This window comes from Gymnogyps californianus, chromosome 1 (genome assembly GCF_018139145.2).
Source record: "Gymnogyps californianus isolate 813 chromosome 1, ASM1813914v2, whole genome shotgun sequence".
NCBI classification, from domain to species: Eukaryota; Metazoa; Chordata; class Aves; order Accipitriformes; family Cathartidae; genus Gymnogyps; species Gymnogyps californianus.
The window spans coordinates 1,310,926-1,338,087 of NC_059471.1; the positions used below are offsets into that span (position 1 = coordinate 1,310,926).

At 53.9% G+C, this 27,162-nt stretch overlaps 1 protein-coding gene across 1 annotated transcript; it reads right to left on the minus strand.

Annotated features, from left to right (window-relative positions):
- Positions 1–275: 275 nt before the first annotated feature.
- Positions 276–27,162, minus strand: CHRDL2 (chordin like 2). The gene is made up of 11 exons (XM_050914259.1): positions 27,081–27,162; positions 18,940–19,052; positions 18,402–18,495; positions 17,419–17,561; positions 13,824–13,917; positions 12,635–12,690; positions 11,110–11,278; positions 9,983–10,177; positions 7,009–7,191; positions 2,257–2,349; positions 276–355 (listed from the first exon to the last, which is right to left on the minus strand). The coding sequence occupies exons 1-11, from the start codon at positions 27,160–27,162 to the stop codon at positions 276–278; spliced, it is 1,302 nt and encodes a 433-aa protein (XP_050770216.1).

Here is a 27,162-nt window from a genome sequence, read left to right on the forward strand (position 1 = left end):
TGCCTCCTCCCTCTGCACAACCCGACATCTTCAGTAGCAGGAGATGACGGCCGGCCTCTTGCGCTCTCCCGCTGGAGAGAGGCACCTCCACGGCTGTGGCTTCAATGCGGTTCGATTTGGTTCGTTTGCTGGAGTTTCTGTACTTTACACTAGTGTATCCTTTATTGCTGTGCCAGTCTATTTAATAATGCAACTTTGTTTTTCATATATATGTGTATGTGGGTATGTGTGTGTGTGTGTAGATAGATCAATAGCTAGCTTAAAGTTTTTTTTCTTTACAAGTTCTTTGTTTCTTTCTCTGGGCTCTCTGTCATCCTCAGCTCTGACGTCTGGGCTCGGAAGATGTTCCAGTGACCTGGATGAGCAGAGACGGACACTCGTTAGCGACAACCCTTGGAGCAGGAAAACCCAATTTACGCCATGCGTAGCACCCTCCGCACTGGAGGACCCGCAAGGACCGTGCTGGGAGGGAGGTGGGGAGAGACGTCTACACTGGTCGTGGCCAAGGCAGCTCATCGGCAGCCCCGTAATCTGGTCCTAGACTTTGCCGTCTTGCAATTAAAATGATATTTGAGGTCAAGAGAGGCCTGATGTACCTCCTGCAATGTCAATTAACAGCACAATCAACAGCATTGCCAATGCTTTCCCTGGAAACCACTCCCGTGCGAGCAGAAGGAAAAAAGACATCAGTCTGAAACGGGGATAAATCACTCCCTTTGCCTCCTCAAAGTGCGCTTTAACGTGAGCAGTTAGGGCCATGTCCTCCCCGGCACGTCTGGGATTCGGGCGGACTCCCGGCCTCTCAGCGGGGAGAAGCATTTTGCTCGTCCTCTGACTCATCATCAGAAAGCCAAAATTCACATTTTGTGGGCCATGGCGGGGTATGCTTCTCTGCTCGCCTTGTCAGCACAGGGCGATGGCTGTCAGCCCCATTTCTTTGGGGTGGGTTGCTCAAACACACACCACCCCCATACTCGTTTTTCTGCTGCTGCCCCAGCCTTGGCTCCTCGTGCGAGGCTTTGCAACCACCTACGGTCGGGGAAGGTCCTGCTGCAGAAGGAAAAGCAACCCCCCCAGGTCCCCCCACAGCCTCACCGGTGAGCTGCAGACTCCCTGCAAAGCAAATGCACCGGAGGGAGCTGGGCAGCGCCCCAAAAACAGGCACAAAGCTCCCCAACCCCTCTCCTTGCCCCCCTAAAACACCAGCATCCCCGTATGTGCAGGAGGTGGCTGGAGGTGCTTTCCCTCTAGGTGGTCACTTCCCCCGTAATCCCAGCAAGGATTATGCAGCCCTAATGTCATCATCCCCGGGGGGGCATATTTTCTGGCTGAATTAACCTCCTGTTGTGAAGAAATCACCGGCCAATGCTTTCCTAGAACTTGCGGCAACGGCCGAGGGATGGTTTCACAACAGGGTTATTTGTCAGGGGAAACTGAAGCAAGAAGAAGGGGGCACGTGTCAGAGACCCCATCAGGGTGCGAAGCCCAGCCTGGGAGCAGGGACTTGAAAATCTCCCAGGGTTTGGTCGAGAGAGGTTGTCTCGAACGGATTGGAGGTGAAAACAAATCTCTGCCCTCCCTGGGGCACTGGGTGTGCTGGTATGCACTGGGCAGCAGAGCCGTTCCGGGCTGACCCGATGACCTGTGGGTGCTGGACAATACGGGAATGGCTCCGATCCGAACCTAACCCATTAAACTCTAACCCAGCCCAGGCGAAGAGGCAGCCAGCGGGAAATAGCACGGCAGTTTTGCTCTGCACAGGCACTCTCGGCATGTGCACTGGCATTCCTGCTTTTTGTAACATTTACGCACATCCAAGAACATTAAGAATGATTTTTAAAAATATTTCAGGAGTTTATTTTTTTCAAATCCCTTGCATAATTTCCCCCCCCCCCCCCCCCCCCCGTTACTCCAGATGGATTAAATATAAAAATCAAACAGTTTTACGGGCTTTGGAGAGACAAAGCCTTTGGATTTCACAAGCGTGCATCCACTTTTAGAAAGCTGGCTGCCCTTTCCGATACCATAAAGTGAAAATGTGACTGCTAACCAGGAGTGTTGCATATGCGTGTGAAGACAGGTCAGTCCCAACCCGGCTATGTTTGCACAAGCCTTCTCCCTACGGTTCAGGTCCCCACGCCGTGCCGGGATTTATGCAGCCTTTGCGGAACGGCCGGAGCATGGCAGCAAAACACGGGGGTTGTTTGGGGCAAGGTCTGCTGGAGGAGTGGGGAAATGGGATTTTTCTCTCCCTACCTTCGTTCGTCCTGGTGATCAGCCTGAAGTTCTGCGCTTCTTGCTTGAATTCCTGTTTGCTGATCTTCTTGGTCTGTATCAGATGAAATATCCCTGCAGAGGGAAACGCAGGGCATCAGACTCTGCGACGCTCAATTTAAGGCTCAGCCTGGTTTGGATGCACACCTCTCTGTCCCCTCCTGAGATGCAAAAGGGAGACTGCCTGCACTGGATGCCCCGGGGTCCTGGTTCGGTGCAGGACCTGCTGCCGCCGAAGCCTGGTGGGGGTTTGGGAGTGAATCCAGGGCTGGCCAAGGACCAGGAGAAATCTCATTTGAAAACAGTAACTGCTCGTTAAATCAGAACACGGCAGGGACACCACCACGAAGCAGATGAAAGCAATAAGATTTTGTTGCTCTGAAAAGCATCTTGCGCTGGAGGAGGTCTGATCTCCCCTAAAACCATAAGAGAAATAAAGGTGAGACCAACGGGATCCTGGGATCCCTGTCCCCACTGCTCACTCTCAACCACCTATCTTCCCCGACCGCAGAGGCCCCTCCATCCTCGGATGCTTTCCTTTCCTGGAAGCAGCCGGGGACCAAAGTTTTCCATCTCTCTGCCCCCAGCCCTGAAACTCCTCCAGGACAGAAAAAAAACACAAATGACCTCAGCAGAGATTGATATTTCTGCCGGTGCCAGCATCATCCCGTTAGCAGAGGTGCCTGACTCAGACGTTTGACCCAAGAAAACCAGAACCTGCATTTAGCAACGGAAGCGACCTTTCTGCGGGATTAGGGGTTACGATACTCATAATCGCCTGCGAAGCATGACGAACCAGGCAGGTATGCCTGGCATATCCTTCCCCACCTCTCACCCAGGCTCCCCGTGCATCCAGCCTCTCGCTGCCGGCAGATGTGAGAGGCAACGTGGTCCCCCTTATTTGGTTAAGAGACTTTTTCCCGATTCCCAGCAGCAATTACACATAAAAAGAGTATGTAACGAATGGGAACCGGCTAGCAATCCATATAAATGAGATGTTATGGACTGTGGAAAATTAATACAGGAAGTCAAAGACATCCGGAGAAATATGTGGATATTTGGACTATTAATAAGTCCTTTAAGTGGGTCAGAAAAAGAAGTCCTACCAGTAACAAAAGAAGATAGTGGATGGAGATAATAAAACTGTTAATGACGCAAGAAAGGCACAAGTGTTCAATAAATCCTTCTGGTCTATACTTAGAAAGGAGCAGGAGGGTGTGCTTATAGTCCCCATGGCTGATGAAGCACTTTCCAGTACATTAGTAACCAAGAGGATATTTTAAACAAGAGCTACAAGAGATAAACATCTTTTAATCAACCGACCTAGATAATGTTCACCCAAGAGCCCTGGGAGAGCTGGCTGAGACCTTTGGCCCCCCGGATGGTCGTTTCTGACAGATGCCAGGAGCTGGGGAGCAGTGGAGGAATGCAGACGATGCTCCAGCACACACAAGGACAGCACGAGGCGGCGCAGATAAGAATAGCCCACTGCGCCTGCCATCCGCCAAAGAGGCATTACGGGATGGAGCTGGGAAAGGGTGATGCCGTTTCCCGGCGAGCAGATCCTGCCCAACAGACAGGATCGTTCTTGGCGAAGTTTAGGATGAGACGGAGGGAGGTGGTGGGGCTGTCGGGCACTTACCACCTTTCTTGGTGCTTTAAAGGGGGCTTGTAAGAAAGCTGGGGACAGAGTTTTTAGCAGGGCCTGTAGCGATAGGACAAGGGGGAATGGTTTTAAACTAAAGGAGGGGAGATTCAGACGAGATAGAAGGAAGAAATGTTTTATGCTGAGGGTGGTGAGGCACTGGCACAGGTTGCCCAGAGAGGTGGGAGATGCCCCATCCCTGGAAATATTCCAGGTCGGGTTGGATGGGGCTCTGAGCAACCTGATCTAGTGGAAGATGTCCCTGCTCGTTGCAGGGAGATTGGACTAGATGACCTTTAAAGGTCCCTTCCAACCCAAACCATTCTATGATTCTATGCTTTAGGCACTGCCTCAGGACCAAAAAACAAGCAAGTCCAGTAGAGCACAAGGAATGAATTAAGGACCAGCCCCATCTCCAAGGGAGTAATTCATCTTTCCTAATTTTGGAGGGACAAGGGAGAGACAGGCTCTTCCACAGTGCCATTCTGCCCATCCTAACATGGGTGGACAGGACATACCTTCACTGCTTCTCTCTGTTGACTACATGTGGAACCAACATGACTCTTTAAACGCGGTACTTAATGGTGGGCTGGGGAGTGAAGTGAGTCTAATTCAAGAAACTGGTCTCAGGACTTGCTAAATCATCTGCAAAACAAAGCCTCGGCGGGTGGATGGAGACGGGAGCATGGGTGCACATGGGTGTACGAGACCCATCCCAGCAGGACGCAACCTTTGCCCGGAGCCTCGCACCCTGTTTTGGGCTCTGCACTTCGAGAAAGACAGAGAAAGAGTCCAGAGCAGAGCCATGGGAAGGACCAAAGGACCAGAAATTTCTAACATCAAGGAAAGACTGAAAAAAATCAACTGCTTAAACTATGTAAGAGAGGACAGTAGCAGGAGCTGATGGCATCTTCAGATGTATCGGAGAAAAGGAGTCTGCTCTTCACACCTGTGGTGGAGAGTATGAGAAGGCATGAGCTTGAGCTGCAGGGAAGCTGCACATCGGGAAAAGTCTTCCCTTAGGAAGGGGTTTGTGGCTCTGGAAGAGATTACATGGGCTGTAGAGTCTCCACGGCAGGAGATCTTCCCATGCCAGAAGAGCATGGGAACAGCTGGTCTGGACCCCGCAGGTCTCCTCCAGCCCGGGTGTGAGAGTACACCAGCGTGGTGAAACACTGGGGATCGCTGAAAGTCCCAGAGCTGCAGGTTTTCAGGATAGAAAAGAATATTTTGGTCACTGTCTAATCAACAGCCTGGTAGGGTGAACGTGGGAAAGAGGTCCATGGGGGGACCGCACCTGCAATACAGCCCAGGACTCCAGCGAGGCAGGGTGAAGGGCAGGAGTCAACAACAGAGCCTCCAAACCGTGCTGGTCCCTTTCTGATCCTGCCTGTTCCTTTGTTGTCTTCACTCGCCATGATATTTCCTCCTCTAAAACATCAGAAAGTAACTTTTCAAAATTCCTGAGGTGTTCAGACCCCTAAAAACATGGGGAAGCCCCCACTGCAACTCATCTGGGCGCTGGTCGTGCACCACCAGCAAGCTGAATAAAGCTTTCGGCTGGGTGTTGGCATCGGTTTCTCCTCCCAACTCCTGCCTCGTGGAGGAAACCGTCCCGGCACAGAAATAGATGAGGCCACGTAGGTATCATAAGCCCATACAAAGGCAGATGGACGGGCTCCAGGCACGACTTGCAGCCTCTTTTCTCCACACATGCTGCTCTGTTGGTAGAGTGATGGACCATGGAGAGGTGGAATCCATATGTGACTGAGCTCATGCTCTTTCCCAATAGTAACACTTCGCTCTGCCAAGCAAAAGAGCTGTGTTGGCCTCGGGGACAAGGGCCTCCCCTGTCCTTGGCTGGCAGGGCTTGGGAGCTCCGTGCAGACGCGAAGCTTTTGGCCTCAGAAGGTGGCGAGAAGGTTTGGGTGGCGACCTCTGCCAAGGAGCGAGGAGAGGAAACGGTGGGGCCCAGACAGTGCAGGCTCAGAGCTGTCCTCCAGCTACAAGGTGCCATTGTGAAGGAGGCTTTGCCGAGGCGGGGGGGAGGACAGGGAGAGGGGCACTGTGGAGGACAGAGGATGGCAGGGGGAGGATGGAAACATGGTGGCAGCCAGGGCTCTGTCTCTGGACTTAATTTCTCCAGCTATTATCCACGTGTGTCCACCCTCAGCGACTGGGAAGAGCCAGCCCCAGGAGGGTTGAGGTCTCCTTAGGGAGTGAGGTGACACATGAACATACCCAGGAGACCACAATATCTGCCTACACATGTCCAGAAGACCCGGGCTGAGGGTCGCTGTATCCATAGGCAGGGTGCGACCAACTTCAAGTGCTCAAGGCACAAGTTTTTGCAAGGGGTAGAGTATGTCCAATGGAGACTTGGGGTTGGGGCACTGTGATGCTTTCCTGTGCCCAAGAGAAACACAACACAAATATCTACTGGACCAAGTGTCCCTAGTAGAGATAGGCTCCTCTGGTCCATAAGAGTGTTGCAAAGCTAAAGGTGTGGGGAGACAGCAAGAGATTGGTGTCATTTGACAGTGTATTTGCTGTGCTTTGACCTCTGGAGGACACACTAACAGGAGCATCCAAATCCACCCATCCAAAAAGTGGGCTGGGGACAATTCATCCCCACTGTGTGCACCTTTGCAGCAGCTCTGCAAGCTTTGCTCCCAGTGCTGGGTGGAACGGGGTAAAAAAAGAGCGAAAGCAAAAATACGGAGTGACCAGAACATTTTTTTGTTTTGTTTTCCATGTGCGTTTGGCATGGAAGCGGGCAGGTTTGGAAGAGCAGCCCCATGGCCCTTGCCTTGTTTGCCCACGTGCCGTGCCTCTGGATGGTGTTGCGCCTTGTGATGGGGTACACTGGGGCCAAAAGTGGTTTCCAGCCCCTGCTCTGCATGCAACTGCAGCAAAAGCGTGCAAAAGGGGGGAGTTAGAAAAGACAAGCTGCTGTCAGCAGGTTTCAACTCACTACACAAGGTCTGGAGCACCACTAGAAAAGCCTGAAAAATTGAACAAAGCTTGGAAAGCATCAGGTTTCCACACACACCTCCTCTGTTGCTGGCTGGTTTCATTATGATACTCACCTTTAATCAGCTTCCAGTTGTAGATTTCCACCTCTTCTGCAGCCTCCTTCTCGATCGCGATCGTCCTGAGGATCTCCTTGGAGGTCTCCGAGCTCGGTGGCACAAACATGTACACTAGGACGCGGTTGGGGTTCTTGCCACACCGGGCAGTGACTATTTCATCGGTGGGTTTGACTCTGGTTTCTGGGCAAAAAGAAGGACAGAGTTCATTAAGTAGGGGCAGGAAGGAGCTTGGAGGAGGCCATCTCAGCACCCAGGTCAAGGGAAAGGCATTTCATTGGGTTTGATGCCATGTGGCACAGCCGCGTCGCTGAATGGGACCTTGGCTCCCAGGGTCCGATCCCCAGCGCCGAGATCAGCAGCTAAGGGAGATGTTGATAAAGGATCTGTGGACCAGCTCATCCCCATATTTTCCATTCCCCTTGATTTTGGCAGCCTCTATGCCAGCGGGGATAGGGAAGGGGGATTTTCTCCACCTGGATCCCCCGTACCCGCTACAGGGACCTTGGTGCCATCATCACTGCAAAGCCCAGGCTGGATTCCCCGCTTCCCATCTCGCTCCCGTTGCTGTCCCGGAGGAGCAACGTCAGCGAAGCGAAGGGATGAGCCCGCAGCACGGGAGCCAGCGCCGTGGCTGGGCTGCCTGGGCAGCGCGCCCGGATCAGCCCCGCGGGTGGGCTCAGCCCCAGCCCGAGCCCCCTCCCCACATGGGGTGCAACGGCGGGGAGACCCACACCAGGGGCACCGGCAGGACCCTACATGACTTTTTCAACATCCTTGGTAAATGAGAGCTGCTAATTTTTTAACTTTTTTTAATGTATCTGGAGTAATTAAGAATCCCCCACAGTTTTGGAAGGAGATTTATTGCCTTTGGTTGTGGTCCTTGGAACGCAGAGGAGCCCAGCTCTGCTGAATTTAGCCTTGTTCTCCCAGTCATTTTGGATGCTGAAGCTTTTTACACTACTCGAAAGAAAGTTTGGCTATAAATAGACGCGTGGGGTTTATTTTAGTAGGACAGTTATTTTAGGCCTGATTCTGCTCTCCCCTGCGCCTTTTGGGGCGGTCCTGAGCTACTCTTCTTGGAGAGGGGATGGAAATCCCAATTTAAAGGGATGCAAAGCAGGGCTTTTTCAGCAATGGGAAGACAAGCGTTCAGCTCTGCAGGCTCAGTGTGACGCGAAGGGGGACAACCACAGCCCACCACCCTCGTCCCTGCCACCAGTGGGGTCTGGGTGCAGGAAAACCTCCGTCCCAGACCATTAAACTTCACCCATTCCAGGGGTGCTCTTTGCATCGATGGAGGAAGCCCCACCTTCACGACAGGGAAGGAACCACACATCCTCTCAGGTACAACAGGTATTTAACAACCTCGAAGCTTCACGCTGGAGCCACTCGATGGCCAACAGCGTTGGGGAGGAGGAGCAGGACCCAGGGGTCCCGGCCGCTAGCTCTGCCCCCAGCAGCCACGACGGTCTCCCCATCTGACCAATGCATCACAGCAATTCCCCTTCGATCGGGATCCCTTTTGCAAATAGAAATCACTCAGCATTTCTCTCCAAGCTACTTTGGGTACAAAGGAGGAAGAGGAGGACAGTCATGGAAACTGCCTGGAAAAAGAAGATGGGCGAAACCTCCGTGCAGTGAAGCAAAGGACAAGCATGTAACTTGGCTGAGCAATGTGTATGTGTGTGTGATTGCTATCTATGAGTACTGGAAAGCAAGAAGAAAATCATTTTGGCTGGGTCAGAGTGTTTAACTGGAAATAAATGAAGGCTGAACAGCAGACAAGAGATCCCAGCAGAGAAAGTTGTAGACTTTAAATCAGAAAGACCCACTATAATGGGAATGCAAGACTGGAAGGGCTCTGCCTAGTCATCACATCCCATTCCCACCAAGCACCACGTCATAAATCCTGCTCATAAACATATCAGAAACCTTATTAAAACAAGCTGAGCTTCTGCCCTTCGCTCCCCTGGGGAGGCCATCCCAGAACCTCCCTGCTCAGAGGCTGGAAAACCTTGAAAATCCCAGCTGAAATTATTTTGTAGCCTGTTTTCCCCCATTTTTAAATGTAGCAATGCCCCTTGCTTGTTCTGCCTGGTGAGACCCCTCCACGAAACTACCTTCAGGGTGTACATCAGAGGAGATCACCCAGAAACTGCTGCATCCGCAGTCAGGCTCAAAGACACTCAGGTATCTTTCGTCTCTCTAGGGAAGCAGTGGGTGGTCCATCATCTAAACATCTACTGCTGAATGACAGTAGAGAGAGGTATAACCTAGAAAACATTCTCCAGTGGGAACAGAAGATCTCATGTCCTGCCACATCTTTGCCAGGTCTGTGGTTTAAGGTAAACAACTTTCCAAAGACCAAGAAGCAGCTGAGAGACCCAAAACCCATTGAACATGAAAAAAAGAGGTCCTCTCCACCACGTCCCAGCCCCAGCAGCAGCCCAGTTCTACCTGGCCCACCCCAACAGTTGTGTGCCTAACCCTCCCCTTCCAGGGACAGGGACCTCAACTCAAATTCAAACAAACCATGAGTGCCACAGATAACCCCGCACCCAGAAAGTGTCCTCCTAATTTCAAACCTACATTTCAGCTGCCACAATTTAACTGTGTGACTTCTTGTCCCAGCTGGAGATCTGGAGAACAGACCGTGCCCTCTCCGCCGAAAGCATCTTTTACTGTCTGAAGACTCTTAGTATGTCCCTCCTTGGGCGTCTTTCTCCAGACTACACCCACCCAACAGATGCAACCTTTTGGGATCGGTGCAGCTTCCTCACCTTGGGTCAGTCCTGCTGCCCTCCAAGACAGGTCAACCCTTACATCAGTGCTTGCCCTGCTGAACTCACCTGGTGTGAATTCAGGTCACCAGCGATGTGAACCCCTACACATCTGTCTGCCTGGGGCTTTAAACCAAGGCTAAAGGAAGGAACTGGAAGGCAGCTGCGGCAGCAGGTGGGATCCCACCTACCTGGACATATTTTACAGCATTTCCCATCTACTTTCTCTGGATAATCACACGGATACTCCTTGGGGCACGTGATCTTCTGGCAGTCCTGGACACCGTCCCTGCAAGTGCAGAGGATGCAGGGCAGGAGGCCGTAGAGCCGGAAGACGGGGTGCCACACTTCCCCGTGGGAGTAGGTCTTCCCGTTGTAAACACAAGCTGGAGGAGAGAGAGAAAAGAGTCGCTGGTGGAAATAAATCCTCCTCCTCTTTGTACACCCAAGGCTTGGTGGAGCTCAACACATTTCACCACCTCAGAAACAGGTGGCCCTGCTGTCTTGAGGAGCGTGGTCTTCTGGCAGCACATCCGGCAGCAGCGGACACTGGGATATTGCAGCCACCCCACCCAGGAGGTGCCATGGGGCAGGGGGACCAGGCTCCAGGAGATGGAGGCTGCTGGGATCAACCACCCTGGTGAGGGTGAGTGGTAAGTGTGGGCAGGACCTCACCTGCCTCCAAGCCTCTGCAAGCCCAGGGTCTCTCAGGAGGCTGCCACGGGCATGAAGCACAGTGAAGAGTGCCACCTGCTGACTCCTCCATGAAAAATATTGGAGGTCCCAAAATTTCATCCAGGGCTTCATCTCCAAGGACTGGAAAGAGCCCTTCTGGAGACACAGCGGTGGGAGAGCCCCCAGGAGGAGAAGGGACCTGTCTTTTCCCCTTTGGCTCCATGGGGTTGCCTCCTCATTTCACTTTTGTACTCTCTCCTCCAGGAGGAAGACCACAGCACTGGGACAGACCCAGCACCTGGTGGGTAGGTGCGAGGAGGAACATCCTGTCCCTCTGCGGCACTGCCCTGGAAGGACCACGTGGAGTCTTCCAGCTGAGCACCTCCCTTCCCAGGTCCCAGATCTCCAAAACACCCCCAGGACCAATCTTCTTCCAACCCTTTTTGGAAAGTGGTAGATTCATGCAGCCAAGGGGCTGTGGGCCACCAGGGCTGAGATAGCTGGGTGAGGCTGGCTGTGGAGGATTGGGAAGTAGGACTTGGTGGTGGAAACCTGCTGCTGAAACAGATTCCCTGGAGAATTCAAAGTCCTGGAGAAGTCACCTTAGGCCACGTACAGACTGCCTGGCCCTTCCATCCCTTACCTTTCTTGTGCTTCTCTTTCAAGACGATCTTCACGGTAGTGCCACCTCCTCCCTTGGGTTTGAAGCTCCTGGGAATGAACTCCAGGGAAGAACTGAGAACAGTGGACGCGGTGGCTCCGGGTGGCTTCCTGCCCGTCGCTTCCCCCAAGCACTGGTCTTGCGAGTGCCTCTGTGAGCAGTCAGAGAAAAGAAGGGGACTCAGACCCAGGCAGTTGGGTTGTTCTCATTCCAAAGCATGCTGGGAAAAGCCATGCAGTGTCCTGCACACCTTCCATCGGGAGTGGAAGGTCCAGAGACCACAGAGATGAGTAATGACCCAGGAGCCATCTCGGTGCCTGCCACCACCTAAGGGGTGCTGAGCAGTTTGTGTCAATGCCCCACACTGATGTCCACCCTATGCTGCAAGTGGGTCACCTTCATTGGGGTAGAACCCTTCTCATCCCATGCTCGACCCAATGCCCTCAGGTGAGGTCCTGCATCACTAACACAGGCAGGGAAACGGGCTGGTCTTTTCTAGACGCCTGCTGGGAAACTGAGGACCAGCATCAGTGCAACCCAACCAGGATTAGAGAGGTAAGGACGGGTCGTATCCTGCCCTCTCACCTGGCTGGCACCAGTAGGGTTGGTGTGGGGCTGCCAGCCAGCAGGACTGAAATCCCGGGAACATCCCGGGCTTCCAAGAGCAAACTGCTGGGACAAGACATGCAGGACAAAGGGTGCCCTTGTGTCTATTTTGGAGGTTTTATAGATGGTGGAGATGTGACGCTGGCATTTCACCCAGCAGTATGGAAAAGGGCAGGGCCAGGAGCTGTAAGTGACCTAATCCCACAGACCTGGCATGGGCCGCCTGGCTCTGAAATGTCACCGTGAATCAACCCTCGGCAGCCAAGGAGTCACTTTTTCCTTGCTGGAGCTGCCGATAAAAACAGCCTGGGGAAAGCACGCTGGTGGCCAACTCCAGCGCTGGCTGCTCTGTGGGAGCTAGGACTGGGAGGCAGGACACCTTTGAGCCCAGGGTGGAGAGGAGACACCATCTTCTGAAGCAAAATCCCCCAAAGAGAGATTTGGGCCATCTGACTCTATGGGTAAGGGTCACATCTGGCTGTTGGTCACCTCTGAGTCTGCTCTGTCCATGTTCCTCAGCTTTTTTAACCTGCTGGCCAACCTCAGCCAGGTTGGCCAACAAGGAGGAGATGTGCCCAAAATTTCCTGTTCCCGCAGGTCTCTTGCTCTTCCAAAGACATCAGAGATGCTTCAGAGGAAGAGGACAAGAGTCTTTCCCTGGTGGTCTGAGGTCTCAGCCTATGCTGCTAGCCCTCACCTAAAGTCAACTCCCACACACAATTCATCTGCAAACCAGGTGTCTGTGGTTCTGCTATCCAAGGAACTGCCTGCCCTCCTAGAGCTGCTGTGGGTCATTGCTTTGTAGAAGACTATGGCCAAGGGCAAATGGCTTTCTTTGAGCTGTTTAAGGGGGCTGTGCTGGAGGCAATAATCTGAGTTTTAAAATGCAAACGTCACGTACAACACCTCTGTTTAACTGCAGGGGTTCCTCTTCCGTGGACTTCTCATATGAGCCATCTGCAAGGAAAAAACATTGTCCTGTGAAATGCTGCAGGGCTTGAATGAGGGTTTGCTCTCTGGGGGCCAGCTGACTAAAAGCAGCTCTCTTCAGGGTGCTGGCCCACCTGCGAGGCCTGGAGAAAGAAGAGCTTCGAATATGCAAGTCACATCACCCAAAGCAAATGGGAGCCGTACCCCAAAACCCCTTTTATCTCCACTGACTATTAACAAGAGCTCATCTCCAAGAAAGACACGGCTTTGCAGACTTCTGAAGTTAGGTGGCATGAAAACACCCCAGAGTAGAGTATGAGATGATGGGGATGATCTGGCATTAAAAACAAACCCAAAGACATTTCTCACCGAGTCAATGACATGCCCCAACTGCACCAAAGAAAACTGGGAGAGAGGAGCACAAATTGCAGAAGGGGAGAGTTTGGAGGAGGCACCTGGAGGAGGTCATTATGTGGCCATGGCCAGGAGACCGCCATGGCCTTCCAGCTTCATAAATATTTCTCTTATTAAAGAGTCATTTTATGCTGTGACTTCATTGTCAGCAAGGTGTGAACCTGCCCATTTGCTCTTGAGTCTGTCTCATCTGGAGTCATGGAGTTTGATTCTCTCCTCACCCTCCCCGGGGTGAGCCAGGGGAAACAGCAGCAAATTCAAGAGTTTCTCCCCCATGGAGAGCTGTGGGAGTGAAACTCAGTGACGCTGTACTAGGGTGGAAGCTGGGGGTTTCCCTGACTGTCCTGGAAACTTCCCTGGAGCAACAGCAGCATGCACCATCTTTACGTGGTCCATACAACCGTCTCCATCATGGTGGGTGAGTGGTCTGGGGAACTTTGCCCTCCATGCAGGTCACATCTCTTGCACAATGCACCAGTGGCAGAGCAAAGAGCTCAGCCCTAGCCAGCGTATGGGCTGCAGGGAGGCAGGACACAACTAGGTGTGGGAGGGGAACCATGCAAGAAAAAAACCTGAGCCCTCATCTTTTGTTTCCTGGTGCAACCAAGACACAGCAAGTGGGCTGATTTACAGCACAGGCTTCCAAAATCCAGCTGAAATGGCTTGAAATGGCTCCTGCCAGCTGGTGGCAACCAGCTGGGGTCTCCCAGCCCTCGCTCAGGAGCAGCTCCTGGGCCCCTCATTACCTTTGCAGACCTGGCAGCAGGAATCCGGCACGGTTAGGGGAGAGGAGCACAACAGCTCCGGGCAGGTCACCAAGCCGCAGTAAATCTGGCCTTCCTAGGAGGGCAGGAGGAAAAAAAAGCATTGCCAGCGTTATAAAGATCCGGACAGGGCTGTATGTCCCCCGTGTTGGGGTGCCAGCGCTTCAAATTGCAGATCTAGCATAAATCAAAAGCCCCCCACTAGTCCATCCTCAGACATCACCAATCATCTAGCAACCGATGAAAGCTAAAAATCTGCCCCTGCCGCGCTCTCCATCCTGCAGGGTATAGCATGGTGGATGGCGTCCTCTCCCAGCATGGCTGGTTCACTGATTGCCAGTCCACATGCTCACGAGTGGAGTGGTCTTCCCCAAAAAGGGGGAGGCAGTGCCTTCCTCTCAGGCGTCGTTAGTGCTACCAGATCTGAAATAGCCACCACACACCTGTAAACTCTGCATAACACCCACCAGTTCGAAGTGGCACAAGAACCTCTTCTCTAACATCTCCCAGGACAAGGACCTGGAAGAGACAGGTGGAAAGGGGTAGCGTGATGCTGAACCCAGACGCAGGTCCACGCCACAGCTCTGCCCTCCCTCTGTCTTGGGTTATTCGATAACACCAGAGCCAAGCACACAAAGATGCTGGGTCGAGAGCTGTGGGTGGATGTTCAGGTGTAGACCTTCTTCCACTGGCTCGGTGGTTAGTTTGGAAAACATCATTGTTGTAGTGATGCAAGCTGAAAACCACCACTCAAGGCCAGTCTTGACCTTAGTGCATCCCAGTCCCGCTTCAGTCAATGGATTTGCACCTATTTGCTGCAGGGCTAAGTTTTTGCTGCTGTGCAGAAGGGTAAAAAAGGATGTTCAGCAGCCCAGCAGCAGCCAGACCTCAACAGCAAGGTCCTCTTCTCCCTGCAGCAATTTTCTCTGGGGTATCCCCAAGCTCTCAGTCAACTGAAACCAAGAGGTTAACCAAGGATATCCTTAGGAAACCAAACCACAGCAGCTTCTTCTACCATCAGGAAGCCAAGCCGCTGTGCAGGGGATGTGAAGAGGAGGAAGAAAGTTTGGAAAATGAGAGGATCTGGTGGAGGTCGCTGCAAACCAAACCCTGCTCTCCGCTTCAGGGACCTCCACGGGGTCCAGACCTGCATGGAGCGGGATTTGGCCACACAACCTCTTCCTTCTTTCTCCTTCTGAAAGGCAGCTCACGGCAAAGACCTGCCTCGGGCGGGAAAGAGCAAACGTCATAAAAAGCAGGATTTATCCCAGAGGCTCTGGTCTCAGGGCAGTTTTCAAAGAGGTTTAGACCAGCTGTTCACGCAGCTGTTCTAGCAGCTGACAACATCAGACACAGCCCGGCGAGACCCCGCCGCTGCAAGGCTCCACAGCCATCCTTTTATTTTCCCCTTCGTATCCAAGGCATTATCCTGCCGAATAAACAGAGCCTGAGCGAAAGCCAGTGCCTCCGAGAGGCAGTCGGAGCAACACAGGCTCCTGGGGATGGTGGCGGATGGGGTGGGAAAGCAGGGACAGGTGGGCACGTACAGTCGGATTTGAGGGCTCCTTCCCGGCGTCCGTAAGAGAGCAACCAGCCTCAAAAGCTGTGTAATTTCTACGTCTAAGCTATTCCTCTTGCCACCTAGCTCCAAGCCACCTAGCTCCGAGGCGTGCACAAGCACCAAAGGCTCAGACCAGCTATCCTGGTGTCATGGATACTTTACATCAGCGGATTGTAACCACTGTGTGCGTGCTCTTAGCATGAGAGAGGGAGGTAGTTTGGCCTCTCTCACCCCTTTTTCTTTCCTGGCCAAGCTTACTCCAATTATTTGCTGCAAGCAAAGCACAGACCAGTGGAGCCTGGTCCCATCCAAGGGCTCTGTATGATGGGTGGTGAAAGCCACGTCTGCAACCCTCTTCTTTTTTATGGCAGAGGTTGGAGCCAGTATGAGAAGTTCCCCACAGCGTCCAAGTCCAGCATCAGCACTTTCAATCCCCCTTCCTCGATCCCTCTCAAGGAGGAGGAGCTGCTCCATTTATCTCCCAACACTCAGCTCCTGGCACACACGGCCTCACGCTCCGCACACCTTCCCCATCGCTGCTGGCCAGGCTGCCTCGCGCCTCCCGAGCAAAGCGTCAGGACTCGGTTTTGACTTTTTTTTTTTGCAGGATCCCAGCCTGTGGGAGAGTGCTGGGCAGAGCGGAGCCAAGCCCTGTCTCAGGGCATTGCTGGGGGCTCACGGAGAAGGAACATCCCTCTGGTGCTGGCAATGGGCGGTGGATGGGCAGTCCATCATGGGGATGCACGCTGAGGACCACACAGCATCCTGGCCGCCATCGCAGCCCTCAGGTAGGGCAATCAGGACCATGAAGGAAGACGGGCATGCAACAGTCCTGCAAAGGTCATTGCAACTCCGTGTGAAAGGCAGATGCTTCTTGCAAATGCTTTTTGTAGACAGCCTGGAAAGCACATGCACAGCCCTTCTCCAGGGCACAGCTCTGCACACAATGGCCCAGAGGGCTGGTGAACACACTGCAGGAGTTTCCAGATGAGACCAGCTCCTGGTGCTCAAGCACTTCTCAGCCCTCGGTTCAGCTTCCACTTAAATCCAAGCAAGGGGGATGAAGATCACTAGGTGCCTGCCCATTGCCATCTCTCACTGCTAGGCTCCACTGCCCCTGTCTCTCTGCTGTCATCTCTTGGCTGCGTCAGGGGGTGAGCTCCAGCCATGCAGGGCAGGAGCTGGCTGCTGAAGGCACCGTAACACCCAGGCACCCAGCAGCGGTTGGGAGCCACCAAATCCTTTCTGGATCTCAGCTCAATCTCACCAGCTCAACACCGGGCTCAACATCCCAAGAACTTCTGAAGCCCAAGAGCTGGCACCTCACGTCCATGTTGCCTTGTAGGCACGCTGAGCTCCCCCAGGTTCCCCTGGCTACAAACCCCATCTGCTTTGCAGCAAGCACATACGAAGAAAGGCTCCCAGTTGTCCTCTCTGCTGGCCATCTGCCATGCGATGCCTCAGTGGGGCAGGTGGGATAGCTGGATGCTGTGGGGACAGCCCCAGAGCACTGGTCCTTGCAGCAGGCAAACGCACCCATCGGTGTGTTCAATGGGGACAGGGCTGTCCCCCTGCCCACCCCAAGGAGCCCCAGCGGGATCCACCCAGAACTGGCCCGTGGGATCTCCAGTGAATAACCCACCCTTGGAGCAGCTCGTTCACGCTGCTCCCACTGCGGAGGAGATGCAGGCAAGTGCTTTGTGCTTCGACCCCAGGGCCCAGCGGACATTTGCAGCACTCCCTGCTCTGGGTTGAGGCCAGACAACGCACCCAGGCAGAGGGGGAAGCACCCAGCTCTGTGGTGGTCCTTAGTCACTGGGCAGGGAGGACCCAGAACCATTTCAGAGGAAGCTCAATCTCCTGCACTGATAACCTGATGCTGATGATAAACCATCCCATCATGGGCTGGTACCACCCAATGGTCCTCATGAGGTTTTTGACCTGGTGGGACACTGTTGGGGTGCAGGAGCAGACCCCGAGCCCTCCCCGCCTCCCACGGGCTCGCAGGTAGCTTACGGAGCAGCTGCACTGCACACACTGGTTTGGCTGGCGGCTGGGAAAGAGCTCGCTGGTGGTGAACATCTCGCCTTGCTGGTACGTCGTCCCATTGTACTGGCAGGACTTGACGGGTGCCCGGAGGCCAGAAGGGGAATGTGGCTCTGGAAAAGAAAATGAGAAAGCAGCAGGGTGAGAGCCAGCCCCTACCCGGCTCCCATGTAGCGTGGGTGCTCAGCATATTCCCCATCAGCCCGACTCGAAAGGACGAGAAGCCCTTTACACACCACAATTATCATGAAGAAGTGGCCAGGGCATCGCATGACCCATGGGGATTTATGTGCCCAAAAGCTTTTGGAGAATGGGGCTGCCCTGACCGCGCTGAGCTCAGCACAGAGGTAAAACCTGGAAGTCTGACCTCCCGTGGTCTTGTCCCCCACCATGCCAGAGTGGTGGCAAAGCTAGTCAAAAACCACTGGTGATCTGAGAAATTAGAAAAAAAAAAATTGGACCCCCCCTCCTATTTTTAATTTTTAGCTAATTACCCATGGGAGAAGCCCTTCTTATCTGACTCCATCTGATGTTGAAGGTCATTACATGCAGGGGAGGGAAAAATTCAAGAATTTTGTCAAAAATCTTCAAATTTTTTTTTTTTTTCCTGGATCCAACACATTTTTCTGGCAAATGATCTGAATAAAGTGCCAGCTTCTGCTTTGCCGCTGAGCTGTGAGCTGACATTTTGTCCCTACAAGGCTCTTGGGATGGGAGGGGAGTTGGAGAAAGTGGTCTGGTAGAGAGCTCTTTTCCATCAAAATGACATTTTTGGGGGGAAGAAGCAACAAGAGCAGCCCAAGCTGCCATTGCTGCCGTTGACTCCATGAGCAGGGCCAGACCCAGCATCGCTGTGCTGCCCCAGGCGTGAGCATTCAAGTGACTGCAGTTGAGGTACGTCCTGCAGGACCACGGCCACCTCGTCACCCCCTCCCCGCGGGATGTCCACCTACCGAGACACCGCGGGCAGCACTGCTGGGGGTCCGTGACGGGGCTGGCACACTGCACAGCCGGGCACTGGATCCGGTAGCACCTGATGTTGGCATTCTGGGGAGAGACAGAGAGAAAGATGGTTCATTCAGTTACACGTTCACCCCTGCACGAGGAGGAAGATGTTGGATGATGGCCACATTATCACGACAGATTGTGCTGGTGTAGCTCACCCAGCCAAGGACATCTCCATCCCCGGCTCAATGGTCTCATCTCTCATCATCAAAGACCACCCATGGTCCCACAGCAGCCCTGAGCCATCTCCACCTACAGCCCACCAACGCTACTGAGACAGCTCCCTCACAAGGTCAACCCAACACCCCCAGGGGAATGGGGGGCTTTTTCAAAAGGAAAGAGATTAATCCAACGTCCCTATGGGACTGGAAAGGGCTTCTCTGGTCAAATTAGACACCACAACTGATCTGCTTAAAAGCTGCCAAAGCAATGCCCCAACGCAGCAGCATCCCCACCACCTCCCGCGGCACCTCACGGGGGACGTGCCTCGGAGCAGCTGCAGCGGATGCAGTACATCAGCCCCTGCGGCTCCAGGTAGGGGTGCCAGCTCTCGCCCGGGCTGTACTTCTTGCCGTTGAAGTCGCAGAACATATCCGGCCCTGAAAGTCAACCAGGAGAAGTTACGTGAGAGAAAGGGATGGTCCTCGGGAGAGCTCTCCTCCCTCCATGATGAGAAGAGCAAGGACAGCTCTGTGCCTTCATGCTGTTTCCCGTGAGTAGCTGATGGCCACATCCCATCCACCAAACCTCAGATGGAATACATCCCCAAAAGCCTTTTTTCTTGCCATGATTTGTGGTTTTTTAGGCTGGGACCCATCTCACCCAAATGGCAACTCCTCTGAGCAAGCTGGACTCCCTTTGCAAACAAGGAACAGAATGGGTGGTTTTGAGGCAAAAATTAGAGTTGTCACTCTAAAATAGGTCAGTAGAAGTGCACGCTGGAAGATGGACAGGTGATTTCAGGGTGATGCTATGGGACTGAATTTCCCTCAGGGAGACCAGAAGGTCTGGGAATGGTGGGGGAGATAGGAGAGTCTGAATTTAGGAGACATTTTCACTGTTACCCGAAAAAAGAAGAAGAAAAAAAAAAAGATATTTTGGGGTAGAAACACATTCTGAAGGAAAACCTTTTGCTCCCCCTAAGAGCTTCAGCTCATTCTGTCAAGGATCCCTGGATAAGTGCTATCAGCACACAGGCAGCCGAGCATCAGCCCTAAGGAGCAGGACTGGGCTGGCTTGCTCCATGCCACCAGGGGATGCTCAGCCCCTTGGCTTTACCGGGCTCCATGCAGAACTGGTCTGGCTGCAGTGAGTTGAACCATGCTCTTCATTTATGGGGCTGTCCATGGGGACACCAAGTCCACCTCGTCCACTTTTTGCCCCGAAAAGCATAAAACCATGTATTTTTCTCTTCCTCCTTGATCCTATCATCCTGAGAAGAGCCAGTTTCCAGCCATGCTCCTGAACTGGAGGTGTCTGTCCCAGAAACCATCCGGCCCTGCCTACACTGGCATGGGTTTAACCTTGCCACAGCACAGGGAGAGGGATGAGATGGTGCCCAGCATGACTGGTGAAGAAGATCCCCTTTGGAGATCTCCCCTCTCCCCAGATTTTAGCAGATTCCTATCAACCCCCTCCATCTCCAAGCCCTTGGTTACACACCAACCCTTGGGCAGGACAAGGCCAGCCTGCACCAGGACCTGTGGGACAAACCGTGGCCATAATCACCACCCAAAAACCACCGGGCTTTGGCCAGAAAGCCCAATTCAGTCATCCTTAATGTTCACATCAAAAAGCATCGCCTGGTCCTGCAGGACCGAGCTCCGACCCCGGTTGGACCTGCAGGAACCCGGACCCCGTAACTCCCACCGCAGCCTGGCAGCTGCTCCCGCTCTCCTGTGGCGTCCCTAAGCCCCGAACCAGCCAGAGGGACGCACTGGGGCTTAAGCTCTTTCGTGAATAAGCACACGCCTGCCCGCGTGTGTTATTAGTGGTTTCAGTGCTTACAGCCCCACTAAAAACTGAAGGTGATTTAAAAGGTTATGTCATCGAGGGAATTTGAGGTAGTTTGGGTGGTTACATTGCTCGAAGGCAGCGGAGACATTTACACTCCCTGAAGCATTTATGGGTCTTTTAAAACCTTGCAGTGCCCTGGGGATGCGGGGAGAGGGGAGAGGGCTGTTTTCCGAGGCATGGTGCCCAGCTCCTGCCGCATGAAGTCGGGCAAGCTAGCGGGTGCTGACCCCACTACACTGCTGGAAGGACTCCTCGATGAATAGCAGAGGGTCCTCAAAATGAGCTCGGTGGCGTTCACCACCCCAATGATGCTAAAAGCCTTCCCATGCTCCACTCTGTCACCTGGGGCAAAGCAGTGGTTTAGAGAGCCCGGCCAGCGTTGTCCCACTTTGCCAAAGCTGGAGATGCCACCTGCTTAACGTGTTTCTCCCACCAACCAGGCAAAACTCATACAAATACGCTGTGGTGGGCTGCCGTCCCTCCTCCAGCTCCTGACCATCCTCAGGATGAACCCAAGCGATGCTCCACCATGGCCAGATCCTGTGGCCATCAGGAAGGGCAGCCCTACGGGTCTATGATGATCCTTATGGGTCCCTTCCAACTCAAGCCCCACGGGCCTGCCAGCATTCCTGAGCTCCTCGTTGAGTTGATGGCTTCAAGCACAAGATTCTCCAAGCTGTACCTTCAAAGGAGGTGGTCACCAGCTGTTCAGACCACCTGGCCCAAGCACAGCGGTGTGGGGCCAGCATTGCATCTGCAGAGTTGGAGATCTGCAATAATTTTGGGGTGGATGCCATCAGAGGGACAGGCAGAGGCATTTTCCTTCCTTTTCCCTACTCAAGTCTTTACACCGTCCCCATACCTTCCTCCAAATCTCTTGACAAGTCAGCAAACTCATATTCCTGGCCATGCACGACACGAGCTTACAGCAAACCACACAAGAATGGGGAGCACGTGGCTGGAAACTGCAGAAACCCAGAAAAGAAGGAAAAAAAAATCCACAAAACTAAAAAAAAAAAAAAATCATCAATTTGCAAAAGGGTGAGAAAATGACTTCATTTTTCCCTGCCTGCAGCATCTTCATGAATTACGCTGAGGGTGAAGAAATCAAGTTGCCTTCATGTGAGACAGCCCCGCTCAGCTTGCAGGCTCCCATGCCAGTTGGCTGCTTCGTTCAAACATTTAATCACAAGTGGAGCCCTGGTTTGGGTCCAGCCCTCGAAAGCAGCCTGATTCATGTCTGCAAAGGGCCCGCTGGTAAAATTAAAGACGACTGGCAGCGCTGGGCAGCAGCAGACACTTGTCCACATCTCAGTAGTGCTATGCCACGTATTTGGCAAGAGGCACCGGCAAGTTTGGTTAAAAGCAGGCTGAGGATGGATGGAAGGAGGAGGCTTAAAAGCTGGAGGCTCTGGATCATTTTTTCCCATGCCAGGCTAATAATTTCATTTTCAGAGGTCAAACTTTGGATATCTTCCCAATTCACTCAGAGTGAAAAGCCATTTGTGGCAGTAAATTGCTCCCGTGCCGTTCAGTCTCCTTATTTATTGCGTCTTCAGCAACAGCACGCTTACAAAAGTCACGTTGTTTTACTTCTTGTTTTCCACAGAGGGCTCCTGAGCTGCGGAGCATTTTCAAGGCTGCAGCACCAAAGATCCAGATGAAGTCAGCACCTTGTTTTCCTTCCCGAGGACCACGGCATCCCTGGGCAGGAGAAGACAGCGGGCCAGCCTGGTCCACACCACCTTGGAGACACAACCAGAGCTTGCTGATTGCAAGTCAGAGGCTCCATGCTTGGAGGTGGCCCTATGGGACCTGGAAGCAGGAGCCGAGGTGGAAAGAGGCAAGTTCCCCATTGCAAACACCTCCAAGAACAGGTCCCATCCAACCAGTTTCTTCTCAAATACAAGAAGCCCCCGAGACAAGGCCCTGCTCTTCAGAGTACCGTTATGGGTTGTATGAACCAGAAAAACCAACTGAAAGCCATGGAAATGATTCCTCTGCCACCCAGCAGCAAGTCCTGTGGCCTCATGCCCAGAGGAAGAGTGGGAGATGCTGCGAAGAGTGACTCCTCCGCGTGGGAGATGCTCTGCCTTTGCCCACCCTGAAGGGTTCTGCTGGGGACATCATGGAGGAGGAAGGTTTCTCCTTGCCTCCCCATCCAACAGCTGTTTTCTGCTGTGGCTCCAGTGTTTTCTTGGGTGAGAACCACCTGGTACAGCCAAATCATTGAATATCCCAGGCCAGGGTCTGGGGCCCGTGGCCTGGCCCTGTTCATGTCCATACCCACCTGCAGGAACCGCCTTGGCCCAGCTGTCCCCAGGCATTTGGCAAAGCCCAAGTTGGCACCAGCCAACACCACGCTGGGGAGTGCACCCGCAGCAAGAGTCTGGACACCCCCGGACAATGCTTGAGGCTATGCCCAGGCCCTGGTTTACTTTGATTATCATTAATTGTCATTAATTATCACTAATTGCATCCTGGACGGCAAGGAGGGTATGTAATACAAGACGGAAAGTACAACGGGGAGGGCAAGGCAAGAGAGGGCTGTTAGCAAGAAAAGGGTGATCTCTGGCCATGGAAGGGACAAGAAGCAATCAGTTTGGGGCAAAGTCTGGAACATTTAGGATAGGTATTGCGGGAAGCTTTCTGGCTACCAGGAGACTGAAACCCCAGAAGAGGCTATCACAGAGGCTCTGAGACACTCTATGAACCCACTGGAGCAGCATCTTCACAAGATGGTCTAGAGACACCAACCCAGGGTGACAAACTGAATGGCGTGGAGAAACCCATCCTGCGCTGCATTCAGTGACTGCTGATGTCTCTCTCAAGCTCTTAGAATGGCCCCAATGCCTCTTTAGGATGTAGGTCAACAGCTTCATACACCAGCCACCAACGAGATGTCATCCCATGTCTTCGTGACCTGCTCTAGCTCCAGTGAGAGGCCACAAAACAAGGGGAGACAAGCAAGACCCCACAGCCTCCTTGTTGAACCATCAAACTGGCCGATGTTGGTCAGACCACCCCCGGACATCTCAGATGCAGACAAGCCTCTCAGCCATGAGACCTGTCCCTTGAAGCTCTCCCACCCGCTGGCACAGCCCGTTTGAGCCAGTTCCTTGCACCCCTCCACATTTGCAGGGGACAAGGACGTCCCCACAGGTTTCCCAACGTGATGTGACTTGTCCCACTGCCTGGGCACTTTGACCATGGCTGAACCAGGGGCCAAAACAGGTCAGATGGTCTCCTGCACCGATCCCGAGCACGGCAGCAGGAACCAAGGTGAGCTATTAAACTTGCACGCATGATGGCTACTGAAATACCATGTTCTGCTGCCAAATCCTCCTTCGGCTCAGGCTGAGCCGTGCTCACTTCACCTCCCTCTGGATATAGGGACTGGTGCTCAACAAAGTCAAGCCACATAGACACACGCACATGCAAGACCCTGTCCCTACATCCCCCACTCCCACGTCAGGGTTTCCCAGACCTGAGGGTCCTGATGGGTCATGGTTGGTTTTAAGCTGCTTTTACATCACTGCTCCATCAGCCCAGGGAACGGCTCGCATTCACACACCCATTACCCAGCCGGGTCTCTGCACGCGTGGGATCACCATGCATCAACCCTGACTTACATTGGAGCTCCTCTACGCTACAGGACACTGAGGAGTCCCCAGAGGCGAGTCCCCACTGCAGGTAAAGCCTTGACTCGCGGCTAGAGAGGGGCTAATGCACCCACGAGACCCCAAAGCATGGAAAGCCCCGTGCCTCAGTTTCCCTAGCAGGGACTTTCACTCCAAGTACCAAACTGGCTCCAACAAGGATGCTACCGAAACATCCCGCAGGTCTCACCCCACTTCTCCCTCATTTTATCTCATGGCCCAGGGTTTTCTCCCATCTCTGCATCCCCGGGCGATCCCCCTGTAGCTCCCCGCAAGCAGGGCATGTCTGAGCTGGGCTCCCGGCCCCGACAGCTTTTTTGGAGGTCACGCACCTGCCAGCCAGCGCCGCGCCGGGCGTGTGGGGGTGTGTTTATGCAAACCAGTTTGCAAGTTTTAAGAGCGGCCATAAATAAAGTGTAAAAAGCACTGTCTGGTACAGAAAGTCCAGGCGCTCCTATGACAGCCCTGTATTTATGAAGGGCTTAAAATGCAACTTAGCTGAGGAAGGACTGGTTAAAACACACTGGGCCCTTGACATGTGGCATCCTAAGGACTCTGCTCACATCCAGATCACTTCCCACGCACTCGCCTCACTCAGTCCTGGGCTGGGAATTTCTTCTCAGGACTTTGGGAGCCTGGAAAACTCTGCAGCTCTGCAAACGCAGCCTCATGAAGCATCCCCGAGCTCCCCAGGGTGGAGGAGCCAAGCGAAGTCCCACACCCAGAGCATCCCCATGGGCTCTGTGAGCAGCAGACGGGGCCCCGGTTCCCCGAGCTCCTTCCCCAGGGGATGCTCGGTTGTCTAAAGCGGGGTGTGCAGCCCTCACCTCTCCCTTACCGTGGTTGCCAGTAGGATTTGCTTTTCATCCCAGTCCTTCCCATCTTGGACCGCTCAGTCCCTCGTCACGCTGGATCCGAACTCGTAGGACAGACGGATCCCACGAACCCCCTTTTCTCCAGGAACCACATTAAAAAGAAATGAAACGGCAACTTCCAAGCTCCTGGGGAAAACCACTGCCCCACACTCTCCAGAGATGCTGGTGTTTAAATGCCTCCAGCCAAAACATCATTGTGTTCAACTATCGCCGCTGAATTACTCGTAGCTAACGGGCTGCAGCACACTCAGCCCAGTAACCTGTGCCTCTGATATTTTTTCAGCTGAGAGTGTAAATCCCCTAAAATAGCCTGTTTCTGTGGGCAAATTCTTCTTTTCTGACTTGCCTTCAAGCCCGAGCGTAGTTTCTGCTTCTCACCTATTTTTAGCCACGACACTGTAGGTCTCTTGGCTGATGAGCCCGCTCCTAACTAATTTATTCCTGTCTTCATTCTCCCTGAGCGCTCGGCCCCGAGAAAAAAGTGAGGCCGTGAGCTGCAGAGGTGGATGGTGGAGAAAAGTCCACAATTTGATGAGGACCTTGTCACCAAGACGCCCCTGCCCTTGACCACAGGGCACCTGGAGCCCCAGCCAAGACTCCCGCACTGCGGGATGTGCCCGGCAGCAGAGCCAAAGCGATGTGGAGCTGGGGGGCGATCCCGCTCCAATCCTGTCCCTGTCCCGCAGTCCCCAGCCCTTTATCGCTATTATAAATCCCACAAATGGACCCCAGCGCTTCCTCCCAAAACAGACAAACCCCTACTGTCCCCATTCATCATGGTTTATGCCCAATTTAGGGGCTCTGCTACCATCAGCAGGCACCTCCGAAGAGCAAACACCTCACCTAGCATCTGTTTCACCTTCTGGAGGTGTCTCCATCCCCCTCCTAACCTGGGTACCACGGTTAACGCAGCCCTGGCAGAGGCAAGGAGTCAGACCCACATCCCTCGTGCAAGAAACGGATGCCATGGTCTGAGCTTGGCAGCTTTCGTTGAGCCCAGGGAAGGGAAAGGAGCCAAACTCACCCAGATTTTGCTCTCCAGGGCTCTGCACAGCCCCATCCATCCGCCTACCTTTCCCCTCCAGCACACCCCACCGCCGGGACAAGCAATCCAGCACTCACATTTTGGGTTGGCGCTGCAGGAGGACGATTATTTGCCGAGTGCCTAATGCACTGCTGGCAGCGGGCAAGTCGTAAATCACCCTAATGCAGCCACCGACAGACTCTGCTGGGATTTGGGGAGATTAAAGGGGAGAAAAAATGTAGGGACACGACAGGTCCTGCTCTGGTTTGCTCGGCGCTCAGGTGGCTTTGCGATGTTGTAGGGGTGCGCAGCACCCGCTGGTGGGGTCCCAGTGCTTTGCCCAACCCAAACCCCCCTCCTGGCCTCGATTAACACCTCCAGCACGCTCCAAGCTGCTAAACAGCCCTGGCCAAGTCCTTCAAGCCTTTTTGTACAAGGAAGTGCTGAACCTCCCTTCCCTTCCCCATCTCCTATCTTCTCTGCCCCAGTCAGCCGGCTGGGAGCAGGAGCAAGGAGAGAACAAGGGATGGACATGGAGATGGACAAGGGATGGATATGGAGAAAAGCCCCCAGCTTTGGTTTGGAGGGGTCATTTCCCCAAACTGCCCGTGTCCCCGTCCACCCTCGGAGGGGAGATACACCCAGGTGGGGTGGGATCCGCGCAGGGGAAGGGCTGTAATTCACCCCCCCTGCCCTGTGCGATTTCTAGCCCACGGGAGGGGGGATCCCAGACCTTCGGCACATCCCTGCCAGCCCACGAAACCCCACAGCCCCCTCACCAGCACGCAGCCCCCGCAAAGCAGCCGGGGACAGCAGCGGGTGGAGGGGGACACAGCTGTGTCCCCACCAGTGTGGGATGGGGGACCCGGCTTGCTGCATGGCCTGGGACATCCTGGCCATGGAGGACCAGCACCTGCCACGGCGAGGAGCCTCCCCGTGTCCCTAGCCATGCCCGCAAAGCCCCCCCGCAAATTCTTGGGGACCCCGGCGATGGGGAAACTGAGGCACGGAGGGACCGAGCGCAGCCGGGAGGGGAGCGGGGGGGGGACTTACTAGCCCGGGCTCGGCTCTCGGAGGCGAAGAGGAGCAGCAGGCACCGGAGGAGGAAGGCGAGGGGACCCGCCCCGGGAAGCAT

Coding starts and splice junctions, on each gene's coding strand:
- CHRDL2 (XM_050914259.1), bottom strand. CDS start 27,162: ATGCTTCCCGGGGCGGGTCCCCTCGCCTTCCTCCTCCGGTGCCTGCTG. Junction 18,496..18,939: donor TCCGCTGCAGCTGCTCCGAG/GCACGTCCCCCG, acceptor GTCTCTCCCCAG/AATGCCAACATCAGGTGCTA. Junction 13,918..17,418: donor GTGTGCAGTGCAGCTGCTCC/GTAAGCTACCTG, acceptor CTGCCCTCCTAG/GAAGGCCAGATTTACTGCGG.